Here is a 14,444-nt window from a genome sequence, read left to right as displayed (position 1 = left end):
AAATAATGTTTTTTTTTAAATGCCTTAGTTATTTTGTGGAAAAGGTGTTCTGGTAGCATGGTATAGACAAAACAAAAACTTCTTCAACTGTTGAGCAGTGAAGATGACATTATTTCAGAATTGTTCAATTGTTTATAAATTGTTCTCTAATTTTGATCACCAGTGTAAGTTGTGGAACAATTTCAGAATAATGTTCAACAGCTACAATTGTAAGAACTTGGAATATCTCATCATCGACAGTACATAATATTATCACAAAATTCAAAGAATCTGGAGAAATATCTGCCTGCAGGGTACAAGGGACAAAAATCAACATTGAATGCTCAAGATTTTAAGGGCCTTGGGCACTGATTTAAGAACAGACATGAGTCTGTAATGTAAATCACTTCAAGGGCTCATAAATACCCTCAGAAATCATTGTCTGTGAACACAGTTCACCATGCCATCCACAAATGCAGGTTAAAGCTCTGTCATGCAAAGAAGAAGTTCGATTCAGTTTTATATGTATTAAATGTATAGTGCATTGTCCCAAATCAGCTTTACAGAGATAAAGAGGTTATGAAGTTGGAATTGTATAAGTGTAATGCCTATAAGTTTGTTCCTAATAAGTTTATCCCTAATGAGCAAGCCAGTGGCAACTGTGGCACGGAAAAACTCCCTGAAATGGTATGAGGAAGAAATCTTGAGAAAAACCAGACCTAAAAGGGAAACCATCCTCATCTAGCTGAATGTCCATTCATTATAGTTCCATTATTTTTGAAGTAAACTGTTCAGTGGTGGTTGTTTAAATGCAGAACAGTTCCTGCAAACTGTGGCCCTTAACCACTGAAGAAGAACCACAGTTTAAATCTATCCTTACATTTTTTTTATTTGCTCAGTAACTTCATGGATCTTTCAGCTGTTCATGTAGAATTATTCCTAGCTGCACAGAGTGGTCTCCAATTGAAGAGAACTTTATAAAGAGGTAGGGGATAAATTGGGGAGACCAAGAAATCCTGTCATCTTCTCTGGGCCAAAGCTTATTTAAAATGGACTGAGGCAAAGTGATAAATTGTTCTGTGGTCAGACAAAATTATGGATGCTATATGTTTTGGACTCAAGTGGAGAGGGGACCATCTGGTTTGTTATTAGTATTTAGTTCAAAAGCCTGCATCTCTGAAGGTATAGGGGTTGCATTCGTGTCTATGAATGGGCAGCTTTCACATCTAGCACCATCAATGCTGAAACGTGCATAGAGATTTTAGAGCAATGTATGCTTCCATCTAGATGAAGTCATATTTGGGGAAGTTCTTATTTCATTTACATTTACTTTTATGACATTTAGCAGCTGCCCTTATCCAGAGTGATGTACAAAAGTGTTTCTCTATCAATTAATAAATCAACACTGGTTTGCTAGATTATAAACTTAAGGTGCCTAAAATAAAATCAGTGTTCACAAATCTTTACAAATTAGTGGGGGATGCAGGATGCAGGATGTCAGTATACAGATTAGGTTGGTGGGAAATGTTGTGACTCATCTGTGTGCAGCAACTGTATGGTGTGTGTGTGTGTGTGTGTGTGTGTGTGTGTGTGTGTGTGTGTGTGTGTGTGTGTGTATTCTTCTTCTTTCGGCTGCTCCCACAGCGGATCATCTGTCTCCATACCACCCTGTCCTCTACATCTGCCTCTTTCACACCAACTACCTGCATGTCTTCCCTCACCACATTCATGAACCTCCTCGTTGGCCTTCCTCTTTTCCTCCTACCTAGTGGCTCCATCCTCAGCATTCTTCTACCAATATAATTCATGGTTCTCCTCTGCACATGTCCAAACCATCTCAATCAATCAATAAATATATATATATATATATATATATATATATATATATATATATATATATATATATATATATATATATATATATATATATATATAATCCAAAACTACTTGGCCCTGTGTAAAAAAAAGTGTTTTGCTCTGTTAAAACTGTGTGAATTCTGCTGTAAAAAAATCCTGAAGAAGAATGTTCGTGACCTCAAGCTGAAATGAACTTGGTTTCTGCAGCAGGACAATGAGCCAAAATACACCAGCAAGTCCACCTCTGATTAGCTGAAGAAAAACAAAAAAGACTTTGGAGTCACATTGTCAAAGTCCTGACCTGAATCCTATTGAGATGCTGTGGCATGACCTTAAAAGGGCGGTTCATGCTTGAAAACCCTCCAATGTGGCTGAATTACAACAATTCTGCATTGATGAGTGGACCAAAGTTTTTCCACAGCGCTGTAACAGATTCATTGCAAGTTTTCGCAAACGCTTGATTGCACTTGTTGCTGCTAAGGTTGGCCCAACCAGTTATTAGGTTTAGGGGCAAACACATTTTCACACAGGGACATGTAGATTTGGATTTAGTTTTCCGTCAATAATAAAAACCTTCTTCTAATATTTAAATTAGTTTGATGATCCGAAACATTAAAGTGTGACAAACATGCAAACCATTGTGTGTGTGTGTGTGTGTATGTTTGTGTGTGTGTGTGTGTGTGTGTGTGTGTGTGTGTGTGTGTGTGTGTGTGTGTGTGTGTTTGAGAAGCAGGATATATAATTGGAACAGCCTGCAAACCAACTGGAGTTAGAAGCTATTTTCAACAATATGCCCAAAACAAGAAAAAGAGCATATGTCTAACTAATGCTAAAAGGTGTATTTTTCTCTCTCTCTCTCTCTCTCTCTCTCTCTCTCTCTCTCTCTCTCTCTCTCTCTCTCTCTCTCTCTCTCTCTCTCTCTCTCTCAATTTCTCTCCCTCTTCCCCAGACCTCATTTGCCACAGAGAAAACCATACCCAGCAATTGTTGATTAATTGAGCAGATTTTGGCTGTGTTTCAAATAAAGCAGGGCAGCCCTGGACCTGGACTAATCCATACCCTGTACATTTTAGTGTTTTTTCTGTGCTCCACTTTCATCTAATCATAATAATAACTGCCTATCTTATTTTCAATGGATGTGATGAAGTGGATAAAGGCTGTTTAAACATGTTTAGGACAGAAATGTGAATCCAAGTATTTTAGAAGTATATGTTTTCAATATATTTTGTTGTGTGTTGGGTTTAAGGCATGTATTTTAAAATTATTTAAGTATTAAGTGTTTTGGATTTTTTTTCTTTATCATCTTTCTGTTTGTCAGATATTTAGATACTATTTAAAAGATGCAAACAAATCAAATCAAATCAAATCAAATCAAATCAAATCAAATTTTATTCATCACACACACATACATACAGGGTACGACATGCAGTGAAATGCTTTAAACGACGGTCTGGCAAGAGGGGAATAGGGTGGGGAGAAAGAAAAAAGCAGATAAATAAAGTATAAAAACTATATAAAATAAAATATAAGATATAAAGGATATATAAATATTTGTATGTAAACAAAGAGAAAAATGTATATACAAAGAAAATCCTTATGGCAGTAGACAGTGAAACAGTAAACAATGTGTACCAAAGTGTAAACAATAGACAATTTTAGTGGTGGGTTGTCCATAAAGTGTCCGTGTGCAGTATGGTGTGGTGTAAGGGTCCGTAAGTGTCCGTGTGCGGTATGGTGTGGTGTAAGGGTCCATAAGTGTCCGTGTGTGGTATAGAGTGTCCATAAAGTGTCCGTGTGCAGGATGGTGTGGTATAAAATAAATAAATATAAAGTGCACTTTGCTGTGCAAGTCCAGAGTTTAAAGTGTCGAGGTGCGAAAGGTGAGGTATGTGCAGAGAAGAAGTGTGATGATGGAGAGAGTGGATTTTAGATCCTGGGTGTTTCCTGGTTTAAACACCGAATGGCCTGCGGGAAGAAGCTCCTCCTCATTCTCTCTGGGTTCGCTTTCAGGGAGGGGAAGTGTTTCCCTGAATGCAACAAAGAGAAGAGTCTATTGTTGGGATGGCTGAGGTCAAACCATAGCAAAGAAGTTGTGATAAAGCATTTCTGGTGGCAGAATTTTTAAAGTATGGAGTGGTCAAAACAAAATAACTAGCACATACTTTTTAAGTTAAAACAAAAGAGATAAGTTATTTATAAAAGCTAAAAATAGATAATAAAATGGAATTATTTAAACCGTTAAACAAGACAATGAGGCGACCACTTTTCACTCAGAACATTAAACTTTAAACATAAATGTTTACCTGAAGCACCAGATCCAGACATGTATCATTATCTGGTTGAGGCTAAGTGGTTCACATGAAAGAAGCGGTAAAGTCTCAGTCTGGATGCTCACAAAGCCAAAAAGTCAGAAACATTTGGTCATACAATGTGGATGATGTTTATCTTGTGTTTGGTGAGATTGTAGCATGTTGAAGTTGCACTTGCACTTGCATGGGCAGGTAAATCTATGTCTATGCTAAAAATAAAGCACATTGCTAACTAAATTCTATTAAATTGTAAAAAGTGAAATATGAAATATATATATATAAAACATAAAATATATTATATAAAAAATAATGCACTACCATTTTAAATAAGATCCAGAGATAACATCTGGGGAACAGTGATTTGATTCACCTTCATCCAGCTTTGTCTCACTATTGTTATTCAAGCATCCCATTGTGTTTTGTGTTTCGGAAATTTAAACACTTTAATTTTTGACAAGTTAGTTCTTGTCTGAAAGATCATGAACAGCATGGAAATAGTTTTTAATTTAAACATTTTTAATTGCAAGAATAAATCAACTGTCACATTGTATATACTCTCTCTGTTTTAAATGTGCGTGTTAGCTAACTGGACACGTCCTAGGACCAAAGACGTCACTTCCTCACATGAACAAATCGCTGTTGGTCTATATAGTCTCTTTCCTTGAATACAAGTTGGTCGAATATTTTTGTTAGGTTCTATCACTTTAGTATTTTTTTAGACCAATGTCAAGTGCCTGCTGTCATTGAAAAAATATTTTGTTTTGAACATATGAAAGTCATATTTAATCTTTAACAGTCATTTTTATTGAAAGTAACAGTCACTTGATTTGCAAAATCTAACATTTGGAAACAGGAAAAACAAAGAGATTTATAAAATGTGTACTTTTACAGTGCTTATATTCATTATCGCATTGAATAAATAATTTAATAATTGCTTATTAAATGCTTTCTTTAACTACTTTAATAAGGTAAATTTTGGTTAAAAATCTATTTTATATATTAAAAAATACATTTATTGCCATAATTATTATAGTATATTATTACTATATATTTTGCCATTTTACAAATTATGTTTCAGGGTAATGCATCAAAATTTTATTTAAATTCAATCGAGATTTTTTTATTAATTTATTTGTATAGTGCTTCTAACAATGGGCATTGTCTCAAAGCAGAAATTCTTATTAATTTCAAAATAAAACCCATGAGACTTTATTTGTGACTACAATTATTAATCACTTCAGTATTTATCAGTACAAGATGCGGTTTTGTTAAAAATAAGTTGCACAATGAAATTTTATAGCCTGCTTTGTATATGTCATGCCATGTATGGAATATGTGGGCATGATATAAAATTATTTAATTTACTCTACCTTGTAAATCTGAGGAATGTGATAGTCCTGAAATATGAATACTTTGTCTGAACTCAAGAGCCGACAACTCATGACCTTTTGTGCCATATTATTTTCTGAACAGCAATTTAAACTCTAAATAGATACTGAGATCAGAGATACATTAATTCAAATTCAAATTTTATTCATCACATACGCATATATAGTACGACATGCAGTGAAATGCTTTATATGACTGTCCAGCATTCAAGTACAAAAGGAATAGAATTTAAGGATATAAAAAATAAAGAAAATAATAAAATAGAAAAAAAATACAGTAGATAATATGAAGTAGATAAATAAAAAGTATAAAATCTAGAAATATGTGAAAATATATGAAATTTATATATATATATATATATATATATATATATATATATATATATATATATATATATATATATATATATATACATACACAGTGGGTAAGCAAAGTATTCAGACCCCCTTAGGATTCTTAACTCTTTGTTATATTGCAGCCATTTGCTAAAATCATTTTAGTTCATTTTTTTCACATAGCACCCCATATTGACAGAAAAAGACAGGATTGTTGACATTTTTCAGATTTATTAAAAAAGAAAAACTGAAATATCACATGGTCCTAAGTATTCAGACCCTTTGCTTAGTATTTAGTAGAAGCACCCTTTTGATCTGATACAGCCATGAGTCTTTTTGGGAAAGATGCAACAAGTTTTTCACACCTGGATTTGGGGATCCTCTGCCATTCCTCCAATCTTATTTCTCACCATCTTGCAGTCCTTCAGGTGTTTTTTAGCAAACTCCATGTGGGCTTTCATGTGTGTTGCACTATGGAGAGGCTTCCGTCGGGCCACTCTGCCATAAAGCCTCGACTGGTGGAGGACTGCAGTGATGGTTGACTTTCTACAGCTTTCTCCCATCTCCCGACTGCATCTCTTGAGTTAAACCACAGTGATCTTTGGGTTCTTCTTTTAGTTTGGCCGGATGGCCAGCTTTAGGAAGGGTTCCGGTCGTTCCATTTAAGGATTATGGAGGCCACTATGCTCTCTCTTAGGAACCTTAAGTGCAGCAGAATTTTTTTGTAATCTTGGCCAGATCTGTGCCTTGCCAAAATTCTGTCTGAGCTCTTCAGGCAGTTCCTTTGACCTCATGATTCTCATTTGCTCTGACATGCATTGTGATCTGTAAGGTCTTATATAGACAGGTGTGTGGATTTCCTAATCAAGTCCAATCAGTATAATCAAACACAGCTGGACTCAAATGAAGGTGTAGAACCATCTCAATGATGATCAGAAGAAATGGATAGCACCTGAGTTAAATATATGAGTGTCACAGCAAAGGGTCTGAATTCTTAGGACCATGTGACAGGTCCTGTGTGATGTGAACACCTAGGTACCAGAAACTGTCCACTCTCTCCACTGGGGTCCTGTTGATGTTTAGTGGTTGGTATGAACGCTCCTGCTTCGTGTTGAAGTCCACTATCAACTCCTTAGATTGCTGACGTTTAGGAAAAGATTGTTCTCCTAGCACCATCTTTCAGGTTTTTAACCTCCTGTAGTTTGGCCGTCTCATCGGTGTTGGAGATCAGGCCCACCACAACAGTGTTGTCAGCAAACTTGATGATGGTGGTGGTTTTGGAAGTAGCCACACAGTCATATGTGTACAGTGAGCACAACAGGGGGCTTAGAACACAACCCTGGGGAGCTCCAGTGCAGAGGGTGAGGGTGTGGATGACGTGTGTTTGCCCACCCGTACGGCTTGTGGTCTGTTGGAAGTTGGAGATCCATTGACATTAGTAGAATTAGTATTCTATTTTACTATATCTCAAGCTTTGCAGTCATGACAAAGCAAAAGAGTCAGGGTACTTTATGTGTATCTTATCGACTTTCTCTCTAATTAAGATTTCCATAAACATGTAGTGTATTAGTGCCTCTGGTAAGGTAATACAGAACTGATGTAATAGCTTTTTAAATATCATAGCATAATATGAGGATTTCGGGATATTAATGTATCATGGTTGCCAGTACTAAAGATGGCCATTGTTTTGTGCTGATGTGTAATTAAGGGTGAAAAAGCAAAACAATACATGAGACATTTTGACCTAGTGGAGAAAAACTTTTCATTCTGTCTAAACTAGTGACTGTCAAATTTGTAATTCTAATGATTATGCTCTATAATAGACATTTGAATTGCTCAGATTGGAGCCAATTCAGTATTTTTTTTTTATTGTTCAAAAAACAACAAGAAGAAATGAGCAGTCACTAAATTTTATCAATGTGAAGAGTTCCTTTTTTCACATTTTTGCCACTTTTTTCTAGCAATCAGTTGTTTACTTACATGGATGTTTATCCAAACACTCTTTTTGAAATGTGGTGCACTTTAGAATTAATTAATTCAGTTAATTATTCAGTTTGCCCACAGTATGAATTTTTTCTTACATTAAAATATAGCTGTATTTATCCACACTCTTTTCCTTGGTTACATGCTCAAAATCAGTATTTTTGTTGTTGTTGTTGTTGTTGTTGTTGAGGATAGTGAGGACAGCTGAGAAGATCAACAGAGTCTCTCTCACCTCTATCATGGACATTTACACCACACGCTGCATCCGCAAAGCCAACAGCATTGTGGACGACCACACACACCTGTCACACATACTTTTCACTCTCCTACCATCAGGGAAGCGGTTCCAAAGCATTTGGGCCGCCACATCCAGACTGTGCAACAGTTTCTTCCCTCAAGGCATCAGGCTACTCAACACAACTGAACTGAACTCACACACACACACACACACACACACACACACACACACACACACACACACTGTGTGACTGTGTGACTGATCTGTACAAACCAGACACTTTGGACACCCATGATTCAGTACCACTCACAATTAATCATTACCACAAAGTGTTTACATGCCGTTTTTGCACATCTTCCGGATTGCTGCTATTTGTTCTTTTGCACAATATTCTGTTTACATTTTTTGCTACTGTTCACTTTATCTCGTTACGACAGGTTTACTGGCGGAGCTATTTTGTATTTTGTCTTGCACTGTCCTGTGTTGTCTTGCACTGTTTTGTGTTGTCTTTTTGCACTGTTTGCACCAGGTTGCACACATGCACTTTATGTGGCAAGGATTTTTCTTACTAATCCTTGTCCCTGTGTTTCTATTTCTGTGATTGTTGTTTTATGTTGTTTTATGTAGCATCAGGGTTCTGAAGGAACGTTGTTTTATTTCACTGTGTACTGCGTCAGCTATATATGGTTGAAATGACAATAAAAGCTTGACTTGACTTGACTTGAATAGACACATGACATGAGCAGTATGAGATCTTAACACTCCCTTTTGCTGTCATACTGAAGTACTGTTTACATGTACCCCTTCCCTGATGGCAGGAGAGTGAAGAGTGTGTGTGAGGGGTGTGTGGGGTCGTCCACAATGCTGCTGGCTTTGCGGTGGTGCATGTGGTGTAAATGTGCATGATAGAGGGAAGAGAGACTCCGATGATCTTCTCAGCTGTCTTTACTATCCTCTGTAGGGTCTTGCGATCCGAAACGGTGCAATTCCCAAACCAGGCAGTGATGCAGCTGCTCAGGATGCTCTCAGTGGTCCCTCTGTAGAATGTTGTCAGGATGGGGGAAGGGAGACGAGCATTCCTCAGCCTTCTCAGGAAGTAGAGACGCTGCTGGGCTTTTTTGGTGATGGAGCTGGTGTTGAGCGACCAGGTCAGGTTATCTGCCAAGTGAACGCCAAGGAATTTGGTGCTCTTGACGATCTCCACGGAGGATTGATCAATGTTCATTAGAGAATGGTCACTCTGTGTTCTCCTGAAGTAAACAACCATCTTTTTAGTTTTGTCAACCTTCAGAGACAGGTTGTTCACTCCACACCAGGCTGTTAACCGTTGCACCTCCTCTCTGTATGATGACTCGTTCTTGCTGATGAGACCCACGCGGTCATGTCATCTGCAAACTTAATGATGTGATTTGAGCTGTGCATTGCTACACAGTCATAAGTCAGCAGAGTGAACAGCAGTGGACTGAGCACACAGCCCTAAGTGCGCCAGTGCTCAGTGTGGTGTTGCTGGAGATGTTTTCCGATCCAGACTGACTGTCTGAGGTCTCGCAGTCAGGAGGTCCAGGATCCAGTTAAACTACTTCCTACTTACTATTACTACTTAGCGATACCATTTAGGATATACAGGGTCACAATCACCATTATGATCCAGCTTTTGCTCACATGTTTCTGACCTGAGTTTACACCCTGACATATTAATTATTTTCAGAACCTTTAAAATAGACCTGATTGTATTAATTTTTTACACACTCTTAATTATAATTCATGGTAATCAATCCCTGGAAAACATTTTTGTCAAGACTATTTTAATGTTGTGTTCCATTCAGTTTCCATTGTGATAGGATCAGGGAAGTGCTGACAGATTTTTGATGGCCCTCAAAAAAAAACGTTTATTTTTTTATTTATTGATATAATTGCTTGTTTTAAATTATATTTTTGTTTATTAGACAGAATGAATAATTAATAATTACTTAACAAGCTTAGTAGGATGTGCAGGCAAGCGTGTGTGTGTGTGTGTGTGTGTGAGAAAGAGATTGGGTGTGAGAATAATTAGATATCTTGGCTTCTTGCATCTGCTTCTGAGAAATATAGTACATATATGTGTTTGTGTTTAATAAGAATAGAAATGAAAAAAACAAAATCACGACACCTGACAACCTAAAATTATTCTATTCTTAATATTTCAGTACATTTTAAAGTTAAATGCTTCACAGTGGTGAATAACTGTTTGATTAGTAATGTGATACAATTATACTCTGCATTGAATATAGGGCTGTAACGATTCCTTGAGTAACCTGAGTAATTTGATTACAAATATTCATTGAGGGAAATTAATTTGCCTTGATGCTTAGTTTAGTTTATTTAACAAAACATGGAGCACTGTGTTTCCCATGGACCATTATTAATGACGCACCATTTGCTAAACTCAGAAGCACTCTTGACAGGTAACACAGAATGCTGCTGAATGAAAAAAAAAAAAAACAGCTAGGGATGAGGAGAAGATTTAGGCCAAAGAAAATGGCAGAAAGTTTGGGATAATTTCAAACTAAAACCGAAAGAAAACACTGCACAATGCAGTTACTGTTTTTAAAGTAATTGAAAAATAATTTATATATTTTTATTTATATACAGTGCATTGAAAAAGTCCCTTCCCAGTGGCTGCATAGAGTAGGTAGTGGCGCACGTTTTTAAAGCTGGATATAAATACACATTTTTCATTCGTAGAAAATTTAAAGCAGCTTTTCCAGAGACTTTCCAATAACTTACTGTATGCGGCCACTGTGTAGGGACTTCTTGAATGCACTGCATTTGTATTTTGATGTATCATGGCAATTAAATGCACTATTACTATATTTATTCCGATTAAATATAGTATTCTGGCTTGCTTGGATTTGATAAGTTTGCATTTTCCCAGTTTTATACTTCTATTTTAGCTACTGATAGCACAAAATTCAGTTTGCTACACTGAATTGTTATAAGTGGTTAAATGCCATATGTATGTTTAATTGTAATTAAATTGATATTAAGGATTATAACATTATTGTTATATTGACTAAAACGAATAACCTGAAATGATGACCTACATTCATTATTATGGTTTAGTAATGGTTTTGTTGGTTAATACTAGGCATAAAGTCTGACCTTTCTGGATAAATTTGAATGTATTGGTGGCATTTTTACATTCAGTATGTTTGGATGAATTTGCTGTCTGCCTCAGTTTTGTTGTTAATCTTATATTGAATATGTGCAAGTTGTCCTAGTGGTGCTGCTGTGTTTAAGGTACTTGGATTAGGCACACCATCATAACTGTATGGGACATTAATCCTGTTCAGATCCTTCTAATGGGGTTAGAGTGTGGATTTTTTATATATATATAGCAGTGAGAAAATAAGGCAGAGAACTGTGCTGTTCAGGAACAGAGATACACAAATAGATAAAGATAAAGATAAAGATAAGGAGTTTCTCTTTTTATGGATAATTTTGTCATTGTTATTATAATAATGCTTCTCAGATATTTTACTTATTCACCTATATTCACTTTTCACTATGGCTTTACTTTGACTGCCTCCATTCATGGCTATGAAATAACTGTTATTGTCTCAGATTGGTAGAGTTTGTTTAAGGACAGCTCATTGTTAAATAGAACTGATTGATGTACTGCTTTTATTACCATACTCATACTAAAATTTAATTTTGAAAATAATACTATGAATTAAGTGCATTGCATATTATTTTCAGTTTTAAAATGTACAGTTCATCTTATCAGTTATTTACCAGGAATGTTACTGAGCCCAGCCAAGTTTTTCACCAAAGGATGTTCAAAGCAAGTGCAGGATTAATATTGTATTTTAAAACAAAATCTATATGCATTTACAAAAGCCACTTGTTGTTATTTCAAGTTTTAGTTATTATAATGTGCATACGTGAGTTTGTTCTATTTATTTAGTTTAAACAAAATGGTAGGTATTTTAAAAATCAATAGTAATTTCACAGAAATTTACACACATTAATTTGTATTTGATAAAAGCTAAAACTGTTTATTTTTATTCTTCTTTATATTACTCTACTGAATAATATCTTTCAGTTTATAGATTGTTAATAATGAATTTTCTACTCTTTCTTTATGCATCCAAAGAGCACTCTGCAGGTAAGAACATTTTTACATTTGACATTGTCTTCTTTATATGTCCCTGTCTTTGTCCTTTTACTGGCATTTTCTTCAAAGTGCAGCAGATTTGCTTGCTAAATTGTGAAGTTCCAAAGGTTTTTTTTTTTTTTTTTGTCATTTTCTTTTGATCTAATTCAGTGACAGTTTACTGGTATATGTTTTGTTGTTGCTGATGCTTTAAAAAATATTCTGATATAATCATTACTAATATTCCTTTTTGTACTAAAATTTAATTATACACTTCCATGCAAAAAAAGGCATGCTCAAAATGCCATAATATTAACTTTGCAATTAAAATGCAAAGATTTGTTTAAAAAGAAAGAGAAAAAGAAAGAGAGTGAGTGAGTGAGAAAGAGAGAGAGAGAGAGAGAGAGCGAGAGAGAAAGAGAGACAGAGGAAATTAAATCTTGCTTTGTGATTTTGTTTTCATTCACTCTTCTTGTGCTGAAAGATTCACAATTGTTCTCAGATTTTTTTTCTCTAGCCATCATTAAGATTCTCATGCTCTAAAAATACACACACATGCACACACACACACACACACACACACACACACACACACACACACACACACACACACACACACTTAACTTTATGCTCTATGTAACATGGCATTTCAAGGTACAAAATAAATTATTTTTAAAAGGATATATTCATTTCCAGACAAAAAGGGTTTTAAATAAAATATAAACCAGCTAATGTTTCTCTCTTAAATCTTTGTTTTAGAAATTAATAATTATTTATTATATTAATAATATTTTCAGAAAGTGGTAGATAACATCTTCCTATTTAGAGTATTTTGCTAGTATATAAAAAATGTAAAAGTATATATATATATATATTTTTTTTTTTTTAAGTGTACTCTGGAATTCAAAGTCAATTATTGTCATTGTTTATTTCTTGGTGGTATACATAGGACTCTTCTCCTATAAGTAAATCATGAAGAGTGTGTCTCCATCATTTGTGGTCTCCAGAACAGATATTAGAATGAACATTTTTATTTCCAACTTTTTTCTCAAGCATACTCCATACAGTCTACTTTATGTATTCTGCACTTATTATGTTTATGTGTAGATCCTGTTGTCTTTATGCTTATTTAATGGCATCATTAGGTTTCTTGCTGGTAAAATCACAATGAAGCAATCAGAAAGATATTATAGCTTATTTCCCTCTGTTGCTCAGAGCACAACCAAATGCATATTTACATCTTATTTTATTTGGCTTATTGACAGTATTACTGAATATTTTTCTTGTTTGTTTGTTTGTTCTGGTCACTGCAGTAACATACAATACACTATTTTATTTCTGTTGGTGGTTCTCATTCATTAATCACACTTATCTTATTTGTTGCTTGACTGTTTTTTTTCTTGTACTGTTTGAAACACATTTGTATTTTATCACCTTATCAAGCTATTATATTTGGTTTCACTTATTTAGGCTTCATTATGAATAGCTGCTGTTGGCTCATAAGCGCTTAGATAAATAATTCAATTAAACTAGCGTTAAATAAAATAAGGCTCAGATAAATTGTCTTTCAATTTGTTTGGCTACAGATCAGATTAAACTTTTTTTATGAAATAGCAGTAGGGCATTATGGAGAATTATTGTTTATGTAGACATTCTTTCGTAATGATTGCACTTTTTATGTGTATTTCTTATGCAGCAATCTTTCAAAATGTTATACTATAAGTGCAGGAAAAAATATATTTTAGGGAAAGAATGTAATTCATTTTATATATATTTATTATTTTTGTCAAAAGCAAAGCTGAAATTAAACATTCAGACATAAGGATTTAAAACTAAATCAGATATCATGCTCTAATTAGTTTTGGATGCCTAAGAGTTTATGTTTAATTGATGGATGTCTAGATATGGTCATTTGAATGAGCTGCAGCCCAGATGGGATGCATGATGGTTGGGCTACTCAGCTAAATAGACAGGCTTTCAGTGGGGTATGTGATGCAAGTCATAATGACTCTGTCATTTGCTTTATGACACTCTATGACCTACTCTCTGGCATACATTTTGGGAGTTGTTTAATTGTGTATGCGAGTTGATGGTGTGACTTGCAATTAAATTAAATCGTTTATTTCCTAAAGACAGTTGATGGAGAGTGTTTTTTCCTTCTGTCTAAAACAATAGATTTTTGTTTGGAGGCAGCGCTAAATATAGTATGTGCAGATCTT

The 14,444-nt window shown here is 35.0% G+C and overlaps 1 protein-coding gene across 6 annotated transcripts in view; it reads left to right on the top strand.

The window, feature by feature from the left end:
* LOC124392412 (protocadherin alpha-C2-like) overlaps positions 1-14,444 on the top strand; it is a 143,094-nt gene that overhangs the window by 59,761 nt on the left and 68,889 nt on the right. For all 6 annotated transcript variants that reach the window (XM_046859420.1, XM_046859424.1, XM_046859425.1 and 3 more), the window contains exon 2: positions 12,226-12,237. In XM_046859420.1, coding sequence (XP_046715376.1) covers positions 12,226-12,237 — 12 coding nt within the window. The remainder of the gene's footprint in view (positions 1-12,225; positions 12,238-14,444) is intronic.

Source organism: Silurus meridionalis, chromosome 10 (genome assembly GCF_014805685.1).
Source record: "Silurus meridionalis isolate SWU-2019-XX chromosome 10, ASM1480568v1, whole genome shotgun sequence".
NCBI classification, from domain to species: domain Eukaryota; kingdom Metazoa; phylum Chordata; class Actinopteri; order Siluriformes; family Siluridae; genus Silurus; species Silurus meridionalis.
The sequence above is the reverse complement of the archived record's forward strand: the minus strand, read 5'-3'. Positions and strand labels throughout refer to the sequence as shown.